Genomic DNA, 22,760 nt, shown 5'->3' on the forward strand with positions numbered 1-22,760 from the left:
ATATTCTTAATTGTCTGGAAAAGCAAGATTTTTTTTTTAATGACCTTGCTGGGAGTTAGTGGGGATGTTCCTTTTTGGAACAGGGTGGTATTAAGTACTTCATGGGATTTTTTTTCCTGAGCTCCCCAAATTGTGACTAAGACTCAAAATCAGAACAAGAGGGCCAGCCGAGTGGCATGATGGTTAAGAGCTGGCTTGGGATGCCAGAGTACCCCGGATTGGATCCCACATATGAGGGCCAGTGACACTGCCCTCTATAGCTAAGATGCTGAACAACAGCTCAACCTGGAGCTGGGCTGCCTTGAGTCGCCGGTGACAGCATAGGCTGCAGCCCCTGCTGCAGTGGACTGCCATAAGCTACCGTGTGTAGCCAGCAGCCGCTGTGAGCAGCCGTCCAGAGGCCGGTGACTGATCTGCCTCGCCCAGGAAGAGCGCAATGATGGTGCCAACTTGGGCCAGTGAAGCAACATCCTCTACAACTAGACTGAAGAACAAAAAAGGACAGCAATTTGTCTATTCCCCTTCCCCCAATTCCCCAATAAAAAACTTAAAAAAAAATCAGAACAAGAAGTGATAGGTACCCACATTGTTATTTCTGAGAAATGTTTGTCTTGATGACAGTCACTGAGAGGCATCAGTTCAGCAAAAAGTGTTCTATTCCACTGTATTTGTTTCCTAGGGCCGCTGTAACAAATTACAACAAAACAACAAAACAATAAAAGTTTATTCTTTCACAGCTGCAGAGGCCAGAAGTCTGAAATTAGTATTACTGGGCCAAAATCAAGGTATCCGAAGGGGCTGTAAATGAACCAGAGAAGGTATGGTTGTGCCAGGCAGAATCTGAGGGGAAAATGTGAGCTGAATAGTCACGGGTCTTGTACATAGTAAGTGCTTATTAATATTGGTTGAAATAACATGTGGCAGTTTTTGGTTTACAGGAAGTCATTAATGTTCTTTTCTGCCATCCTTGAAAAAGAGAAGGTGTCTGGTCTGAGGGATAATTCTCCAGTGTAAGGTGTTCCTAACTCCACATGAATGACAGTCTTTCTGGATTGTGTTATCATCTCCAGGGTAGGAGAAAAACTGGGCTCAACTGAGCTCTGTTTAATTTTGAAAGAATAATATAAGTTGGTCTTTTAGAAAAAATGACTTTAAAAATGACACCTTAGGGACAGGTTTGCTTAAGACAAAGGACTTAAGCAAACTCTCATTCACTCTTTCCACTGTATATGTCCATGATTTTACATGAAAATAATTTTTCCATTATTTTAGAAGGCACATGCCTAAAAGAGCAAACATGCATCATGAAATGTTACCGAGATCATTGTCTTGCTTTCTATTTCCTGAGTAAGAGACATGAGCACTAAATCGGGAATCAGAAAACTGAGTTGTGTGGGCTAATTATTTATCTTCTCTGGACTTCAGTAGTCTTTCCTGCAAGTTAAAGGTTTTGGCTTAATGCTCAGTGGCATTCTTCTAGCCCCCATGTTGTCTGACATCCAAGGAAAAATATTTGTTTATTGCCAGCCTCAGAGCATGACTTATTCTACTTTATTTGTCTGTTAATCTTACATAAGCAGCCACTCTGCATGCTATAAATGACACACTCTAAGGTTGCCTATGGGTATATACTTCATTGGATACTTACTGTCACTTAACAAGAAGCTGTTTCTATAACACATTTTCATACTGTTGGACAATTTAGATTTTGTTTAAAAACATGAAACACAGGAAACACTGAATAATTGTTTGCAGACACAGAAATAGAAGGATTCAAAATGGGTAAGAGAAACTTATAGTTAAACCAAGTCAAGTTAGAGATAGAGCATGTCTGAGGGAGCAAGAAAGACCCCACCTCCCTAGTCTAAGTTTACTAACTCAAATATTCTAAAGAAATAATTAATGCAGTCTAAACTTAAATTTAAGTTTCCATTGGTGCTTTCCAAACACTTCAAATTATTAAAGCAAACCAAATAATATTGTCTGTATTTGACCACTTTTGATTTATAAAAATAGCAATTTCATGTCATTCAGCCTAATAATTTAAAGTGTTTGAGGAGTACATTGCAGGCAGACATCCTAAAAGGCAAAGAACTAAAGTATGACCGGAGTGGAAATTGAATCCCTTAGAAAAGCTATGTAGGGCATCAATAAAGGATGGTTTTCACTGGTGGCTTACAAAAATCAGCAGGGATTTTTTTTTAATTGATTTTTTTGTGGCAGTTTGTGAATCATAGATGCATTTACAAGAGCTTTATTGCAACTTCCCGGAAATCCATTAATTGTTAAAACTCCAAACTCTATTTTTATATTTTAAAAAAAAGGATTACCAGAATAGACTAACAGTGTGGTTATGTTTTTTGTTTTGCTTTATTTTTAATGGTGAAGCCACTCATAAACAGCAAACGCATTAGTTGGAAATTATCAAATCTTTAGACCCAGCATCATTCCTGATGTATTGTGACAATTGATTGGCAGTGGAAGCAGCAGATAAAATGCTCTTCTTAAGCTAACGCTACAGGGACAGGTTACCTAGTAACCATAGAATGATTCCGTTCTGTTCACAGAGACTTGTTCCCTTAATTGGACGAAAAGATTTAAGGAACACAGCTGGGGTGAAACTGGAGCAATGGAGAACTATGACACTTACAAGTCCGCCTAAGGTCTGCAATTCCAGCAGCCTTCACTGAAGGGTCACAATGTAAGTGAATCTTTTGTTAGTAACAAGAAGCTAGCTAAGCCACCTAAAGTCATAATTTTGTGCTCTTTTCAACTGTAGGGGAAATGAAAATACAATGTGGGGTGGAGCATATCAAAAAGTTCAGTGTAAACCCTGTGTGCTATTAGACTTCTAAGAATGATCATTTTCTACGGACAAGATTGTATTTGTGTTCAGATGTCCAAGTTCTATGCCTTAAGAGAACTCAAAATGGACATGAGGGGGCAGTTTATCCTGTTATTGCTCTCTTTCGTCCACCTGTACTTTTTGTCTATTAGGTACATATTGCTTTACAGAGAATTACGGTCATTGATGTTCTCTCCTGCATTAGCAATAAAATTAAGAAAAATCAAGTTATGTATAAAGATGTTTTTATCCATGAAGGGCCTGTAGATAATACCGTAATTTCTTCCTGTGCTCAAAAAGGAACTCGGTGTATGTGTCACCAACTATAATTGGAGAAGCTCTACTTTGGAGTCACTTTTCAAAGTCTTTCTCACTTCTTACACTTTTCGAGTAAGATTTATAGGTTAATATTGCCTGGACTTGGCAGCCTTCCTCATAGGGATTCGGCTTAAAACTTTGCTAAAGCCCCCTCTAGTGACAAACAGCAAATGCATCTATTATTTCGTAACATGCTAATACCTCCAGGCCCTGAAGTTCCAGGTCCTTGTTTGGTTATTAAATGAATCAATAGCTATAGCATTTTGATTGGAGAATGACTAAGAGATAGTCAACAGCTTGAATTCTCAAGCATTCTTCAGTCCCTAAAACTGAGGGATTTTGTGTTGACACTGGTTGACACAAAGTGCACACACACCACTTAATTCTATTTCTCTTACTCTGCTCTGGTATGTAGTCCTTAAAAAATATTTCCTAAATGTCCTTAATTTTTGTTCTTTGGGAACTTTAAGAATTAAACTATGTTCCTAATAACCCAATGAATGGAAAAAGACTCTCTTGGCCTTTATGTCTCGGTGCTTTTACTGCATTTATTGGATAATTTTCATTGATGGTGCTAAGCATATCCAAGCAGACAAATATGAATTTTCAGAATTCTCTGAATTATTAAATGAAGGGTTATCTGTTATATAGATTAAGTGTATATGTAATAATATAATACATTTAAAATAATATATAATAAAATACAATAAACTATGTATTATGTTCTTAGTCTATGTATTGTGGTATATATAATACATAGTTTATTTTATTTACATCACCATTTCCAATGGGCTTAGAGCTCATCTAGTCAAAAATAGGCCCAATTGAGCCATTAAAATAACAGTAGATGAATAAAAGCCACCTGTTTAATAAAGGGAATTAAAGAGGTAAATAGAAAAATAGACTATGAATACTTATTGCAATTGAGCACAAATCTTAACTTTGCGCTTCCTGTCAGCTAAGACAGAAAGAGAAACCCAATAATAAAAGTGCCATACCAATTCATTAGGGGAGAAAAAGTTTTTCCTTCTAAAATACAGATATACAAGTTTCCAGATATAACAAAACTATACCATTGGAATAATTTCTTTAAAATGAGAAATTCATGTTTAAATATCCAACAAGAGGTCTTTAGTAATGCCTACTACTATCCAAGGCCATTGGGGCTGGTGGTGATTCCCCCAGAGGAAGGTGTCCCTGGGCGCTAACCCTGTCATAAGCCTATACTAGCTGCATGCATCTGGCCATGGTCCTGAGTTACCTCTTGGGAATAGCAACCAGAAAGGACCTGCTCTCTCTTGTCGACACACACAGAGTGAAGGCCAAGGACAAATTAAGTTGCATTTATGATATGTTCACTGCTACAATTTGAGAGGGAAAAAAATCCTCCTACTTTCCATTTCTTGAAAGAATTAGAACAAAATAACCGAAAAGAGAAATAATGAAATGATGATGACTTCAGTTGAAGTTGGACACCAAGCAATGTTGTCTTCAGAACCCTCTTCCATTTTGCTGGCCTCTCCCAACCACAGAGCCCTTTCCTATTTCAAAGCCAAATCTACTTTTCATCCCCAAATCTACTTTCCTAAGAGGGGCTGGCATCACCTTTGTGTGAATCAAGTCATTGTGTTGCCTCTCACAGGGGTGTCTGCCCTTTAAGCTTTAGTTCTGATTCAATTTAACAAATGCTTACTGGAAGCCTCTTATATGCGAAGTATTTTCCTGATATTAGTAGTGGAATAAAAGGCTTCATCTTCTTAGATAGGGGTTTCAAGCATTAGTGTGTAGGTACCAAGAGAGTTTTTTTTCTCTGGGTAACATCTGACTCTACTCCTGTATCCTTCTAAGGGACCTTGGTTATTGGGGCCACAGATATGCCACATATACTTCCACTTTCCTCAAATTCTGAATCTAATTCTCTCTGCCTAGAGTCTTAGAGAACCTAGAGTTCAGGTGTTAATATAATGGGATTCTGACTTATTCCCCTTTTCCTTTTCTTAGGATTCCTATTAGGTTGGTGCAAACGTAATTGTGGCTTTTGCATTGTTGAAACTTGCCTTTGATATTGGAATACATTCTTAAATAAATGTGGTTATGTTATACATCATTTTAATGCACATTCCTCACTTTATGTGTTTTTGCTAATGACTTATTACTTGTTTATTTTATATGTATTTTAGACTATGGAAATGATGTTAGACAAAAAGCAAATTTGAGCGATTTTCTTATTCAAGTTCAAAATGGGTCGTAAAGCAGCAGAGACAACTTGCAATATCAACAATGCATTTGGCCCGGGAACTGCTAATGAATGTACAGTGCACTGGTGGTTCAAAAAGTTTTGCAAAGGAGACGGGAGACTTGAAGATGAGGAACGTAGTGGCCGGCCATCGCAAGTTGACAAGGACCAATTGAGAGCAATCATCGAAGCTGATCCTCTTACAACTGCACAAGAAGTTGCCAAAGAACTCAACGTCAACCATTCTACGGTCATTCAGCATTTGAATCAAATTGGAAAGGCAAAAAAGCTTGATAAGTGGGTGCCTCATGAACTGACAGCAAATCAAAAAAATCGTCATTTTGAAGTGTCGTCCGTCTTCTCTTATTCTACGCAACAACGAATCATTTCCCTATCAGATTGTGACATGCGACAAAAATTGGATAGTATACGACCAGCTCAGTGGTTGGACCGAGAAGAAGCTCCAAAGCACTTCCCAAAGCCAAACTTGCACCAAAAAAGGTCGTGGTCACTGTTTGGTGGTCTGCTGCCAGTCTGATCCACTACAGCTTTCTGAATCCTGGCAAAACCATTACATCTGAGAAGTATGCTCAGCAAATCAATGAGATGCACCAAAACCTGCAACACTTGCAGCTGGAATTGGTCGACAGAAAGGGCCCAATTCTTCACGACAACGCCCGACCACACCCTGCACAACCAATGCTGCAAAAGTTGAACGAATTGGGCTACAAAGTTTTGCCTCATCCACCATATTCACCTGACCTCTCGCCAACCATCTACCACTTCTTCAAGCATCTCGAGAACTTTTTGCAGGGAAAACACTTCCACAACCAGCAGGATACAGAAAATGCTTTCCAAGAGTTCGTCGAATCCTGAAGCACGGATTTTTATGCTACAGGAATAAACAAACTTATTTCTCATTGGCAAAAATGTGTTGATTATAATGGTTCCTATTTTGGTTAATAAAGATTTGTTTGAGCCTAGTTATAATGATTTAAAATTCACGGCCTGAAACTGCAATCACTTGTGCACCAACCTAATAATTTATTTCCTTATGCCTGAATTCCCTGATACCTGAGCTCTTCTGAAACAGCAGAATGATTATTTATTCTTTGCTTTGTTTGGCAGGCACTGTATATATTAATCCTTGCAACTATAAAGTTAGCAGCATCTTTTACATTTTAGAAAAGAGGCACCAGAAGTTCAAAGAAGTTTAGAAACTATTGGGTTATTGGAAAAGTCATGACGTATTTTTGCAACGAAAAACAGAAAAATACGTCATGACTTTTCTGACAACCCAATAATTCAAGGTCAAGCCAATAAGTAGCAGAAAATTCACAATTAAGTTCCACATCGCTAGCTCCAAAGCCAGGACGTTTTCCATTTGGCAATGTCTGGAGACATTTTTGTCACAACGAGAAATGGAGTGGGTGGGCTGTAACTTGCATCTAGTGTGTAGAGTCACACAGGATGCTGCTAAACACTCTACAATGCACCTCCCCACACCCCTCCCCCCCACACACACCCCAAAAAAGTATGCACCTAGCCCCAAATGTCAATAGAGCCGCTGCTGAGAAGCGCTACATTCCAAAATGTCCCCTGCCCTGTTCTGATCTTATTTCCAAGGATTCAAGGGTAACTGCTTCAAAATTAAACAAATTGTATAAAGCCACAGATAAATCAACGCCTTGTTCTTGTCGCAACTCTCTTCCATCACAAAGGAAAACAGATTGGAAGCTAGATTTAAAAAGGCAAAGGAGGAGGTGGGCAGGAGAGAGGAACGAGGAACCCGCAAGGGCAGGGCCCGCCAGGTGCTGGTGGCTCGCTCCTGACAGGAGGCCGCTCTGTGGAGGACTGGCAGGAGCCCAGAACAACAGACTGGCGCCTCGCGGCGCTCTGCTCTCCCGCTTTCTCCACTCTCAACGGCTCTCCTCCCACCTCCAGGTACCGCCCGAGGCGGAGCTTCGGCAGCGCACGTCCTGCGCTGTGACGTCACAATCCGGACGCCGTGAAACGGGTCCTTAGCAACCCGTCTGGCGACGGTTTCCGGCCCCCGCGGCCTCCAGTCCGCCCCTCCTTCACAATCCTCTGCTGCGGGTGCTGGCCGGTCCCGGGGAAGGACCGAAGGGGACCCAGCCTGGCCCACGGCGGCTGCAGGAGGATATAAGCATGAATGGCAGCCGGAGAGGTAAAGGGCAGCTGTCGCGAGCGAAGCGACCGCCGTCTCGCGCCTCGCAGCCGCCTGCGCTCCGAGCCTCGGGTCTGGGGCCCGGGGGCCGCGTGGGGGCCGCGCGGGTAGAGGCCGCGCCCTGGGCGCTCTCCGTCCCCTGCTGAGTCTCCAGCTGTAGACTCTGTTGCCACAAGCTGCACAGGCCCCGTGCACAGGCAAAGGCCCAGCTTGCGGAGTTCACAGGTCCGCTCCTGGCTCAGAATTTGTCGCCCTGTGTCCAGAAAGCCCTGTCCCCTGTACTCGGATCGTTCAGCCTTTATTTACCTCGATGACTGCGGGGCACAGGAACCAAATGTGGGCTTTGGAGTCAGACCTCCCTGGACCCTGCTGCACTGCTCAGGGGTGACCCTCAGTTTTTTCATCTCGGACCCTGCTGCACTGCTCAGGGGTGACCCTCAGTTTCTTCATCTCGTAAACATGGGGAGTAAAACATCTATGTCATAGAGTTGTTGAGGATTATATGCAGATAATACATATAAAGCTCTTAGCACATTGTAAGTACTCAGTAAATAAGAAATCTTCCATTTTGTAACTAGCCGGCCCCCCACCCCCCCAAAAAACCCCACAGCTATCCAGTAACCCAGTGATTCTCTTAACTTTAAAGTGACTAGGAATCATGTTAAAATGCAGATTATGATTCAGCCTTTCTGGTGGGGGCAGGGGCTGATGTTTTGCTTTTGTAGTAAGTTTTCGAGTGATGCAGTTTTGCTGGCTACAGTTTTAGTAGCAAAGGTCTAATCCATAATCACTGTGCACACCTGCCCTGGACAGTACTCTCTGGGTCAAGTGGACATCACGGTGGAACAGTTGGAGCCATATAACTATAAATCTCTACAAATCGGCCCAATCCAAGTAGTTTGTATCTTCCCTCTCCCCGAACAAGTAGCATTCTGTCTTCAAACCCAGCAAGGCAATCTCCAGACCCTCCCTTCCCAATTCAGTGTTCCTATCTATTTAAAAAAGTACCTTTATAAGGGGCTGGCCGAGTGTCTCAGTTGGTAAAGAGCTCGCTCAAGAGTGAGCTCTGAGCAACAGCGGTTCGAGTCGGGCCCAAGCTGAGCTGCCGCTGAGCTGCCAACAGGTGGCAGGGTGGCTCAGCTAAAACCAAAAAAAAAGTTATATAAAAAATAAAAGTACCTTTAAACCAAGCTGCTGGATGGTTCATGAGCAAGTCTTGCTTTGAATAGGAGTGTGCCTGTGTTGTGTAATCATTAGTCAAAATTAAGTGCTGTTCTGAATGTGGGAGATAACTACTCATTGATCAGCACACTGTGTATTCTGACACTTAAGTTCCAGAAAACACAACCCAGCATGCTTTTATGGTTTTCAGAAATTTTACAACATAAACTGACATTAAGTCCTTGCTGTGTACCAGAAACTATTTCCAAGTTATCTCATTACTTAGTCCACAAAAACACATTGTGAGATAGATATTATCCTCATTTCATAGTGAATAAAGTAAGCGATCATACTTTATTCTTAACTTACCAAGGTCACAATAAAGGCCAGAATAGGCTTTGAATCCAGGTAGGAATGTGGAACCTAGAAGCCACTGTTTTTTACTTACTGCCTCCTTCTAGAGGTGGGATTATGGGAAAGGATATATGTAAAATTTAGAGTATAATAAACTTAGTATATTCTCAGTATTTGTTTATTGAATTCCTTTTAAAATTATGTTCATTTCAGAATATAAAAAGGTTTATATCTTTATAACTAACCCAATTTAATTAGCTTCATTTTTAGGGTAGTATATAATATATAGTATTAAACATTGTATTTATTTAAAATTTTTTAAACAAATACAATATTCAACAAATATCTGGGGTAGTCTCTTCTCATGTACCATAATTATTATTATTGATAAGAAACCATAAATAATTTTAGCCAGAGCTAAAATACTTAATTTTAATTGAAAAGATTGTACTTTCTAAATTTCTTAGATTTCATTAAGAGGTTACCTTTCGTGATTTCAGGGCACAAAATATTAAGACACCTAAAGTAAAAAAATCATCTCTCTATTCTTATGGTAATCACATTTTTAGGCGTTCTTTTGTGTAAGGCAAACTTCCTGTATGGTGATGTAATAGAAAGAGCTCCAGCCTAAAAAAACAGTGCATCTTGTTTGTAATCTTTGTTTACTATTGACTAGGTGATCTTCAGCAAATCACTTTACCTCCTTGGACCTTAATTATTTGTAAAACGGTGGACTACATAATCTAAAAGGTCTTCTTTCCAGTTGGGAGAAAAGATTGAGAATAGCAAACTGCCATTTACTCTATTATCAATGACTTTTAGGGAGAAGACAACCTATTAGTATAGATAACTGAAAGTCGCTTGGAAAAAAGTTTTCTTCATCTGTTGGTCTCATCGAGACACGTATCAGTGGCATTAGATTTCCCAAATTCTGCTATTCCTGGGAAATTCTGCCACAAGAAACACCACCTTTCCTCACTTGAGTTCCTTCTAGCTGTCTCAGTGAACTCACATTGTGTAGGGCACTGGGCTGCTTGCACATACTGATGAATTTCACTATCCTAGTAAGACCTTTGAACTCATGGAAAGGATTTTAGTCCTAACCTAGAGGATGATTTTTTTGTGTGTGGTGTTTGGTTTGAGGTTACTTTTTCATGCCCCTTGGTATCAATCTGGGTCCAGTCAGAAGCTAGAAACCATAAAGTGATTTAAACAAGGGAAGTTTAAAGAATGATGAAACTATCATAAAAGAGTAATTCTAAGCCATAAGTAATCTCTGTATGATACCCAAGAGCCAAGGGAGAATACTCAAGGAAGGACAAATTTGGAAGGGGGACTTCTAAATATAGACTGTTTAGATAGGATCCAAGCAAGAGGGTAAGTGGGTTGGATTAGATGAAACTTAAGACATCATTTAAAAATTAAGTTATGATTCTGACTTCTATATATATGTGCTTATTTTATACATAGTAACATGATATAATTTCTAATTTACTCAATTTGTGGGGAGATTACTTTCTTAAAATTATTTTTAGGACAGACTAGCTTATGATTAACTGAAATAGTTAAGACATATGTATTAACTCAAAATCTCAGTTTTATTATATCTCAAAATCATTTAAAAATCCAGTAGGTCAGAGGCGTACAGAGTAGTCAGTGTATATTAGATAACATAACTGACGTACATTTTTCCTAGTGAAATTAAAGGCTCATGGCACAACTGTTTTGAAAATGATTTTTCTTAAAAGAAAGCTTTTTATCAAAGGCTGCAGAATTTTTGTCTGATATATCATTTCTGGTTAGTAATATGATTGAATAAAATTTTAAACAACTCTAGTTAAATCAAAGATAAATTTATTATTTTTTAAATGTTCAATATTGTTATCTTTGGGAAAGTTGTGTTTCATTTATCCTAATTCATGTTATTTTGTTAAAAGTCAGAGCAACCTCTGTCCTTCCCAGATATGGTCCACCATCCCTATTTAAAGGACACTTGAGCACCAAAAGTAATGGTAAGTGAGGTACTTGAAATGGTAAAGGTTGTTTGTTAAAGATTGACTGTCTGTTCCCTTTATTTGTCAATTATATGACATGATGAAAAAATTAGTTCATTTAATCAATATTTGAACTTTATATTATTAATTATAATTAAATATTATAGGAATTCTTGAGATTAGAGAATTTAGGAGTCCATTTCAGACTATTACTGTGCGTTGAATGTGGAGTTGGCTGCCTCCTGCTCCCTGCTGCAGTTCCAGTCAAGCTCTTGTCTGCTCTTTGCTGGGCAACTACCCTGGCTTAAGGCGTGCCTTCCTTGTTAAAATGTGATTAGTAGGTTGTTAAAGACAGAGGCACTGGAAAGGAAAAGCTGTGCAGAGAAAAAGAGCACTTGAAAAATCCATTTTGTATCAACTGGATTTCTAGGGCCTATGAAAGGACAATATATGGTGTTTTCATATTTTAAAGCCTTTAAAGTAAATTTTTAATGTAAACTTAAAATACATTTTTATAATTATAGCTTAAAAGTTTTAAGTCTTGTGTTTTAGGCAACATAATTTAAAGTCTTTCTTTTCTTTGCTTATGTGAAAAATCGTCGATACTGGTTCCTCCAAATGTGAAGGAAGAATCACATTTCAGTTACCTCTCTTATTTCTGTGTAACAAAGTATATATACACATGGAGCCAGAATCAAACTTTGAAAAATATTTTTTAAATAAAAATTTAAAACTAGATTTAAAATATACTTACATAGACGAGCAGGATTAAGAACAATATATAGTTTGCTAACTTTTTTTTAAGAATATACATGCAATCATAGTTATAGTGGTTGTATGAGGCTGCCTTAGTCAACAGCTAAACTGCATCCTTTATCAAGCCGTGTGATCTTGACGACCTTACTTACATCTCTGTGCCTCAGTTTCCATCTTCTGTTAAATGGTGATAATAATAATTAAATGAGTTTTTACATGTAAAGAGCTTAAAACAATGCGTGGTACCTATTCAATACATTTTTTAGTAGTAGTAGTATCAAGCTTATCATTATTATATATTCTTATATGTTGCATAGAATTTCCCTGGAAGGATACATAAAAAAAGTAACAGTATTCTTATGGAGGAAATACTCGGGATCAGGAAAGTCACTATTTTTTAAACTCTGTGTGTGTTTTTAGCTATTATTTTTTTAACTACATGTATGTATTTTCAAAAACTGTTTCTAGTGTTTAAAAACAATAGGCCTACATTTACATTTTATATTTGTATGTAAGTGCTTAATTATTTCTAAGGTAGCTTTTAAACAGTTTAGACGAGGTCAAGAAGTTTAATGTCATGGAGTTTCTATGTGATATGCTTGTATTAAGATTGTCCTAATACTTCAAAAAGAATGCGGTAAGCTGATTTGTAGATCTTGTTTTCAGGTGTGAAGCTAGATGTGGGCCTCTCAGAATAGAATCTTTGCATAGAGTTTTGGAGTTTGGGGTTTGCTTGATTTCCCAAACTCCAGGTATTCAAGAACTGACAATGGTAATATTATTTTATAATCAGGCAAGTGGCTAAACATTTTTGTTACGAGATTGAGAGCTGTCCGTAAGATATAGTTTCATAAATGTAATGATAGCTTATCGTCTAGAATCTCTTCCCCAAACTCTCAGGCTTGTGAAACTTATTCTTACAAAGTTTGATATAGCTCATCAGTTATCTGTGCAAGATTAAGGCTCGGACATATTCAGCATCACAAAGTTATAATGAAATGGTTGAATTTCAGAATATTTTCTAAAAATGAGTGTAATAATCAGTAACTTGTTTGTCTCATGATGACTTTATATTCCTTTAAATATATAATGATTAAATATGTTTTAATTTTTAGCTTTTTGCACTGACTCCTCCTCTCTCAGATTAAGTACTCTCCACCTGATCAAGAATCACATGGCTGTTCACTATAATAAAATCCTTTCAGCCAAAGGTAAAAATGTTCAAATGTGAACTTTCTGTACCCAACTTAAACTCTCGGCTTCACTTCTAATTAGAGTAAATCTGTAGCAAAAATGAATGCATTATTAATATCTGGATTTGTGTTTGGTACAGTGAAATACCAGCTACTGACCTTAACGTTATATACATAGCAAATTCAGAATGCCAGTTTTGTTAACTATATTTGAATTCTGTATTGTGCCAAGGTTATATCCTTTTACCTGTGTTATCCCTAATATTATTGTGTGGTTAGATATTGATTTTAATACAATAAAAGTTTATAATCTACTTTTTAGTTTTCAAGTATACTAAAGAAGTACAAAGAAGATGCTAGCTAATCTCTTTTCCATTTTTGGTCAGCTTTATTGAGATATAACTTGCATAGAACAAAATGCACCAATTTTAAGTGTACTAATTTTGAAAATTTTATACATTTTTTAACCACCACCACAATTGTGCTGTAAAACATGGATCAGCGAACGCAGCTCACAGGCCAAATCTTCCCTGCCACCTGTTTTTGTACAGTTTGTGATCTAAGAATGGGATTTGTATTTTCAAATGGTTGGGGAAAAAATCAAAAGAATATTTTGTAATGTGTGAAAGTTACATGAAATTCCAATTTCATTGTCCATACATGAACACAATTACGTCCATTCTTTTACTCATGGTCTATAGTGGCTTTTATCCTAACAGGCAGTTGACTAGTTGTGGCACAGACCGTATCACCCTGAAGCGTTTGCTATCTGACTCTTCACAGAAAAAGTTCACTGACCCCTGATATAGAACATTCCATTACCCCAAAAACTCCCCCTAGTCTTTTGCAGTCAGTCTCTTCCCTGCCATCCCTGGTAACCACTGATGTGCTTTCCACCACCATGGTTTTGCCTTTCCCAGCATTTCACATAAATGGAATCATGCAGTGTGTGTTGTTTTGGGCCTTGCTGCTTTCACTTAGCTAACACTTTTGAGACTAATCCATGTTCTTGTGTGTAAAAGTATTACTTTCTTCCTTTTTATTGCTAAGGTCGTATTCCATATAATGAATATACCAGAATTTATCGATTTACCAGTTGGTGGACATTCGAATTATTTTGACTCACTTTTGGCTATTAGAAATAAAGCTGCTATAAATATTCACATACAGTCTTTGAACATATGTTTCTATTTCACTTGGATACATTTATTTACTAGGAGTAGAATTGTAGGGTAACATAATAAGTGTATGTTTAACTGTATATGAAACTGCCAAACTGTTTTCCAGAGTGACTGCTACTTTGCATTTCCATAATTTCCATATCCTCACCAGCACTTTCTATTGTCAGTCTTTTTTTAGCTATTCCAGTGGATATTTCATAGTATATTATCAGGATTTTAGTTTGCATTTCCTCAATGCCTAATAATGTTGAACAACTTTTCTACTTATTTGCCATCTGTATGTCTTCTTTGGTGAAATACCTTATGCCCATTTTTTAAAATGGGTTGTTTGTCATCTTAGTATTAAATTGTGAGAGTTCTTTATATATTAAATACACGTCCTATGTCAGCTATATTTTACAAATATTTTCTCCTAGTCTGTGACTTGCCTTTTCATTTTTTTAAATTTTTATATGAAATAATTTTAGATTTACAGAAAAATTGCAAAAAAGTAGAGCCACAGAAACTCTTCACCCAGCTTTCCCCAAGGTTAAAATCTTACATAACCATACTACAGTTATTAAAACCAGGAAATTAATATTGATACAATACTATTAAGTACAGACCTTACTTGAATATCACCAGTTTTTCCCTAATGTATTTTTAAAATTTTTATTTTCTCATTGAAGGGCTTAAGTTTTTAATTTTAGCTCATATTTCATAACATTTATATTTTAAATGACTGAAAAAATCTAAAGAAAAAATACTTTGTTACATGTGAAATCAAGTTCAGCTTTTCAAGTTTTAAATAGTTTATGCTTTTTATATCCTGTTTAAGTAATCTTTGCCTAATTTTAGGTCACTAAGATTTTCTTAAGTGATTTCTCTAGAAGTATAAGTTTTACTCTTACATTTAAGTTTGTGGTCCATTTTGAGTTAGTTGTTATATCTGGTATGATATAAGGATCAATTTTTGCCTGTGGGTATCCAAATGCTCCCAGGACTATTTGTTGAAGACATTGTCCTTTCTCTATTGAATTACCTTAGCTCTTTTTGAAAGAAAATTAATCATATGTGTGGGTCTATTTCTGGATTTATTCTTCAGTTCTGTTGATCTGTATGTCTATCTTTATTACAATACCACACTGCCTTAATTACTACAGCATTAACAGTAAGTCTTGAAATCAGATAGTGTAGTTCCTCCAATTTTTATCTTTTTTTCCCCAAGCTTGTTTTGGAACTCCAACTGTAAGTATGTCAAGTGCATGAAAAACGTAGATTAGGTCAGTGATGCTCTATGCTTTATTTTACAACCTTTCTTTACTCTGTTTCATTTTGAATAGTTTATATTGCTGTGTTTTCAAGTTCACTAATACTTTTTTCTATAGTGGCTAATGAGCTGTCGATACTAGCCAGTATATTTTTTGTCAAAGATACTATTTTTCATCTCTAGGAGTACCATAAAAATTAAAACAAGGAACTGCAAGTTTTGGAACTTTTTGTGATTTCCACATTTGAGATTCGTTTTCATTTATAAATATTAATACTATTAAACAACTGATTTTTCTCTTTCAGCTATGGTAGACTGCTCTGTTCCACTCAGTATGAGTGCCAGCATCAAATGTAAGTAATTTTTGACATACTGCCTTAAAAAATTATGGTAAACTGGGTCCAGCCGAGTAGCTCAGTTGCTTAAGAGTTAGCTTAAGAGCATGAGCTCTGAGCAATAGGGCTGCCGGTTCAATTCCCGCATGGGCCTGCGACGCTGCGCCTGAGCTGAGCTGCCAACAGGTAGCAGGATGGCTCATCTGGTGAGAGAACAAGGTTGCCTGTTCGATGATGGGCTATGCCTGCCCGCAACTAACACTGAACTCGGCACCTTGAGCTGAGCTGCCGCCTGGATGGCTCAGTGGATAGAGCATCCGCTCTTAACAACAAGGCTGCTGGTTCGACTCCCGTATGGGATGGTAGCTACGCCCACCTGCAACTAAGATTGTAACACAGCACCCTGAGCTTAGAGGCCACAAGCTGCTGACAGGAAGCCAGATGGCGATTGGTGCCCTCCACAGCTAAGATTGAAGAACAACAACTTGGCTGGTCCCCTTCCCCAATTCCCCAACACTGTCCCCCTCCCCCCAATTCCCCAATTAAAAAGAAATTATGGTAAACTACACCAAACATAAATTTACCGTCTTAACTATTTTTAAGTCTACACTTCAGTGGCATTTAAATACATTCATATTCTGGTACAACCATCACCGTTATCCATTTTCAGTACTCTTTTTATCTTACAAAACAGAAACTCCTCCATTCCCTCCTTGCAACCACCACTCTACTTTCTGGCAACCAGCATTCTATTTTCTGTCTCTATGAATTTGACTGCTCTAGGTATTCCATGTAAGTGGAATCAGCCAGTGTTTTTCCTTTTGTGACTGGCTTATTTCACTTCACACAATGTCCTCAAGGTTCATCCATGTTGTAACATATGTCAGAATCTCCTTCCTATTTAAGGCTGAGTAATATTCCATTGTATGTATGTACCATATTTTGTTTCTTAAGTCAGTGGGCACTTGGGTTGTTTCTACCTTTTAGCTGTTGTGAGTAATCGTTCTATGGACATGAATGCACAAATATCTCTTTGACACCCTGCTTTTAGTTCTTTTGGGTATATAGTGGAATAGCTGGATCATATGGTAATTCTATTTTTAATTTTTTGAGAAACTTCCAGCTTCCATTCCCACCAAAAGTATGTGAGGGTTCCAGTTTCTCCACATTCTCCCCAACATTTGTTATTTTCTGCTTTTTTATTTTTTTCATAGTAGCCATATTAGGTGTTGACATATTGCCTTTTCAGGAAGTATTTTCTAACTTGTAAATAATACCCATAAATAAAAGAAACTTGTATTTCTAAGTATAAGAACTTAAAATTGAGCCACTGCTTTGCCACTAAGTTGCCATGTGACTTTAGATAAAGTATTTAACTTCTTTGGATTTCATTTTTCCTACATATAAAAATTTGGGTAATTTCCCAAGGTTTAAGTTCTAGAACTCTGTGATTCTCACTGCCCTTGGCTTGTTAAGGTTACTGAATTATTCATTAAAAATACCATAACTGGCTCTTTTCTCCCAATAAATATTGTCTATTTGTATCCTAATAGCCTAACTGAGAAACATAGTAGTTATATGTATCTGAAAAGCCATACTGACGTATTATAGAATCATGTTATAACTACCCTTTGACCAAATATTTTGATTTTTAGTAACCTGTACAAAGGAAATAATCAGACCACAAAATTTGAAGTTCCTATTTAAAAATATTCTGAAAGATATCATTTGAGACCATTTGAAGACTTTGTTTGAGTTCTTCAAGAAATGTTTACTTAAAAATAGTCAAAGAACATGAATATTACAGCTTATCTTATTGGTAATCATATAAAAATCAAAATATTATAAATTTTAAGTTTAGTGTTCTCTTAAGTTACTATTTGAATTTGTTATTTATAGTTGAATTGAGAAAGGATTTCCACAATAAAAAATAACTATAACATGTGTAGCCCAAGGTGTATGCTAAATGGTGAATGAATGAGAGCCTGAATAGGGAATGCCCATTGGGTACAATCTGGGAAAGATCACGGACAGCAGATTGGTTGGATTCATCTCCTCTTGTGTGTCCTTTTAGTGGAAGAGATAGGACTTAAGCTGAGCCAGCAGCTAACAGCTGCCATTAAGTGAGAACAGTGTCTCTCAAGCCCTGTGCTTGACACTTTGTGTTCTGGCCCTTCTGTTTTTATGTTTGCAACAAGCCCTAGTGTAGGCTGTCATGTCTTTGAAGGAATTTGGGGGTTCAAATGATTTTTTAGAAAGGGTAAAGTCATTCTAGGCAAGTGGGCTTTGTGTATGTATTTTTAAAGACCAATTTGACTACAGCACACAAGTTATATGGGCAAGTTATTTTACCTCTCACCCTCCTCTTTTGTACAATAAAAGGTGATTAAATAATCTCTAAGGACTCTTCCAGATTTTTAATTTCTTCTGTATCACTTTAGTACCTTTTCTATAGCACATAATACTGGTTCAATATTTATAGACTTTAAAACTCTAAATTATTTGAATTAACATGGTTTTTACCCAATTGTAATTAGATCAGATAATTCTGTTTAACTAGGATCACCTCTAACTGGAAACATTTTGGTAAATTTTCATACTGATATTAACTTCCTAAACAATAGATATATAAATTAAGATTATCTCTTTTTTATTTAGGTTGTATAATAAAAAGCCTGAATGTTTTAATCCTCAACCAAACTCTTGGGTTTAAAATCCAAATCCACCAATTTAAAATAATCGGGCATTGTATGTAATATTTAGTTCACTAGAGTCTGTTCATTGGTTAATACAGCAAATATTTATTGCTTACCTACTGTGTGCTAGGTGCTGTTCTAAGGGATGGGACTAAAGAGGTGAGCAAAACAAAGTACCTGCTTTTATAGAGCTTACATTCTAGTTGAAGGAGACAAACAATAAGCAAAGGCAAAGAAAAAAAGTAAATATAGACTATGTCAGATATTGATAAGTACAATAGCAAAAATTGAAGCACATACAGGATAAGGGAGATTGGGTGTCTATCCTTGGGAGGCGAAGTCATAACTGATAAGGTAACAATTCAGCAGAGACCTGAAAGAGTTAAGGGAGAGGCAAGTGGGGAGCTGGGGGGGAGGGACAGCAATCCAGACAGAGGAAACAGCAAGTACAGAAGCCTTGAAATGACATCATGGTGGGAGTATTCAGGGAACAGCAAGGAGAGCTGTAAGGCTGGTGTCACCTAATCCAGTTGAAGAGTGATGGATGAGGTCACTGAGATGGGACAGAGAGATGCAGACCATGTATGGCTGTGGCCATTGCAAGCACGTTGGCTTTCACTCTGAAACTGGAAGCCATGAGGGGAGTGACAGAGCCAGTTTAACTTTTAAAAGCATCTCTCTGGCTACTGAGTTGGAAATAGTCTGTAAGGGGCAATGGTGGAAGCGGAATGAGTAGTTAGGAGACAGTAATCCAGATGAGAAATAATGGTGACTTGGACCAAAGTGGTTGCAGTAGAAAGAGCGTGAAATGGTTGGATTCTGGAAACCTTTAAAATGTGTCAACAGTATTTACTGGTGGACTGGATGTGGAGAGGGCATGAGAGAAAAAGAGGAGCAAGTTCAGGATGACGCCCAACACGAGAGCCTGTCAACCAAAATGACAGTTATAATTTATTAAGTGAGAAATACAATAGGAAGAGATCTGGGGAGGAAGTGAACCCAGAGTTCCATCTTGGTCATTATAAGTTTGAAATAAATACCTAGTGAAATACTGAGGAGGCCAAGTTCAAGTCTAGAGTAACTCTCTTGAGGAGAGAGTTCCAGGATGTAGATAAAAATTCAGGAGTTGACAGTATAGGGGTTGCATATTAAAAATTGCTCCTATTTTTTGTTTTTAAAATCTAGACTTAGCTAGTGCTTATTTATCCCACAGTATCTTCTGCTCTCAGTCATTTGAGGCAGGAGTTTTTCTGTGTTGCCATGTAAATGAAGAAAAGTGTGATGATTAGAAGAATTGTGAAGATTTCACTCACCAAACTAAAGTGTAATTAGTAATCATCATGACTTCTTGTGTTATAGAGCTGGTGTTCGTTATAATCAGTATAACTTAGAAACAAATTTTATAGACACATTAAAAAAAAGAAATAAGTCCCTGGGTTTCAGCCATCTCTACATAAGATACACTGTCACAGCAGACTACTGACTTGATAAGTTCAATCTTCATAGTGTCTAAACTAGGATATCTCTACATAGTTCATTGAATTGCTTAAATAATTCCATGTGCTAATGCATTAGGAAGGCTTTATTTTTATAGCCATTCTATTGACAAATTTCATACCATATCACTGATTTTTGCTAAGTTTAAAAAATTGTGCAGCTAGCTACCACCACAAGCCAATTTTAGAATATTTTCATCACCCCAAAAAGATTCCTTGTACCCATTTGCAGCTGCTCCCTCCTCCTCACCCCTAGCCTCAGGCAACCATTGCTCTACTTTCTTTCTCTACAGATTTGCCTTTTCTAGACATTTTATTTAAATTGAATAATTTTTGTGGTGTTTTACATTAGAATCTTGTCTTTGCATAATGTTTATGAGATTCACCTATGTCCTAGCCTGTATCAGTACTTTATTCCTTTTTTTTTTTAAAGATTTTAATTGGGGAATTGGGGGGATGGGAACAGTGCTGGGGAATTGGGGGAAGGGGAACAGACAAGTTGCTGTCATTTTGTTCTTCAGTCTAGTTGTGGAGGACGTTGCTTCACTGGCCCAAGTTGGCACCATCATTGGGCTCTTCCCAGGAGAGGCAGATCAGTCGCCGGCTTCTGGATGGCCGCTCACTGCGGCTGCTGGCCGCTCACGGTGGCTGCTGGCTACACACGGTAGCTCATGGCAACCCACTGCCACAGGGGCTGCAGCCCACGCCGTCGCCAGCGACTCACAACAGCCCAGCTCCAGGTTGAGCTGTTGTTCAGCATCTTAGCTGTAGAGGGCAGTGTCACTGGCCCTCATATGTGGGATCCGAACCGGGGCCCTCTGGCGTCCCAAGCCAGCTCTTAACCACCACGCCACTCGGCCGGCCCAGTACTTTATTGCTTTTAATTACTCAGTTGTATTCTGTTGTATGGAACATCAGTTGCTCAGCATTTGCATTGTTTCTGGTTTTTGGCTATTATGAATAGTGCTGTTATGAAAATTCACGTACAAGTCTTTGTGTGGATACATGTTTTCATTTCTTTTGGGATATATATGTGTATATATATGTATATGTATATATATATATATATATATACACACATGTGTATATATACAGTAAAACCTTGGATAGCGAGTAACTTGGTTTGCGAGTGTTCTGCAAGACCAGCAAACATTTTAATACATTTTAACTTGGTAAACGAGCGGTGTCTTGCAATATGAGTAGTTTGTTTGCGGAACAAATTATGCTCGCAAACCAAGGTGTTACTGTATCTGAGAATGGAATTGCTAAGTCATATGGTAAATTATATTTAACTTTTTAAGAAACTGCAAAACTGTTTTCCAAAGTGGCTGCACCATTTACATTCCCACGTCCAGCATGTTAGGATTTCATTTACTCCATGTCCTTGCTAACGCTTGTTACTGACTCCCATTTTGACTATAGCCATTCTAGTGGGTGTGAAGTGGCATTTCATTGTGATTTTAATTTTCATTCCCTCATAATTAATGTTGTAGAGTATTTTTTTTCATATACTTATTGGCCATTTGTATATCTCTGATAAATATTCAAACCTTTTGCCCTTATTTTAATTGGGTTAGTTGTCTTATTGAGTTGTGTGTTATTTATATATTTTAGATACAAGTCCTTTATTAAGTATATGATTTGCAAACGTTTTTCCACCATCTGTTGTTTCCCTTTTTATTTTCTTCAAGGTGTATCTTTTGAAAAAGATTTTCATTTTAATTAAGTCTAATTTATCTTTTTTTTTTTTGGCTTGTGATTTTGATGTTCTATCTAAGAAATTTTTGCCTAACTCAAACTCTTGAAGATTTACTCCTATGTTTTCTTCTAAGAGTTTTATAGTTTAAGTTCTTACATCTGTTTGGAGTTGATTTTTGTGTACGGTGTGAGGAGGCTTTCCTTAAATGAATAGGCTGAGCAGATTTAGTAATATGGAAACATTTAATAATGATAATATCTGAGGACTCTACTTTGTCATATTTTATTACTCTCTTGTTTTACCTACAAGCAAAATAATAGATCTGAGAAAGTTCTAGTTAATTTACTCCACAAACATTATCTGCTACAATGCAGTTAATTACATTCATTAAGCAAGTATTTGAGGCTAGAATAAGCTGAAAGTAATATTTCCGTCTACATTTTAAATGATGGTTAAATACATTTACTTCAGCAGGTTAACACATTTCCTTAAGAATTATAGTTAAAACTTTAAATATACGTATGTATTCCCTAAGTTTGTTTTTTCAGCATGTAGAAATTTTTATAAATTCTGATTCAGATCAGGGTGATCTGAAACTTGAATTTACTTTGTCCATGAAGTTGGGATAGATTGCAATAAAAAAGTACAAGTTAAATTTTTTATTTTATATGAAAATACAAGTGACTCCACTTATGGTTAACCTTCTAGTTAACTCTGAAATTTGACTCGCTTTTACTTTGCCATTTTTAGTTTTTATACAATAAGTCTTGATAATGACCAGTACCTGACTTGAATAAAGCACACCGAAGTATGAAACCACTTTTATTTGTTTGTATTTTCAAGTGAATAGCAGTTAAGAGAGATAGAAATGAGCTATCCTGATTGAAAATAATGTTTTAAAATTTAATGTCATTTTTTAAAGTCATATAAATCTTAAATTTTATAGCATATGATGATATTGACCATAATATTTCATTTGGGGAGAGTCTAGACTAATTCAAACTCTGTCGTTGGTGATTACAGCGTCAAACAATATAGTCAGGCATTTCTAACCTTCAT

At 37.2% G+C, this 22,760-nt stretch overlaps 1 protein-coding gene across 3 annotated transcripts in view; it reads left to right on the forward strand.

Annotated features, from left to right (window-relative positions):
• The first annotated feature begins 7,435 nt into the window (after nt 1-7,435).
• The window catches only part of SPATA7 (spermatogenesis associated 7), a 34,806-nt gene continuing 19,481 nt past the window's right edge, over nt 7,436-22,760 (forward strand). For 2 of the 3 annotated variants that reach the window (XM_019642340.1, XM_019642341.1), the window contains exons 1-4: nt 7,436-7,587; nt 11,040-11,114; nt 12,968-13,063; nt 15,781-15,828. In XM_019642340.1, coding sequence (XP_019497885.1) covers nt 7,569-7,587; nt 11,040-11,114; nt 12,968-13,063; nt 15,781-15,828 — 238 coding nt within the window. In that variant the 5' untranslated portion in view covers nt 7,436-7,568. The remainder of the gene's footprint in view (nt 7,588-11,039; nt 11,115-12,967; nt 13,064-15,780; nt 15,829-22,760) is intronic. The other variant, XM_019642342.1, reaches the window with a different exon arrangement.

This window comes from Hipposideros armiger, unplaced genomic scaffold (assembly GCF_001890085.2).
Source record: "Hipposideros armiger isolate ML-2016 unplaced genomic scaffold, ASM189008v1 scaffold_67, whole genome shotgun sequence".
Classification (NCBI taxonomy): Eukaryota; Metazoa; Chordata; class Mammalia; order Chiroptera; family Hipposideridae; genus Hipposideros; species Hipposideros armiger.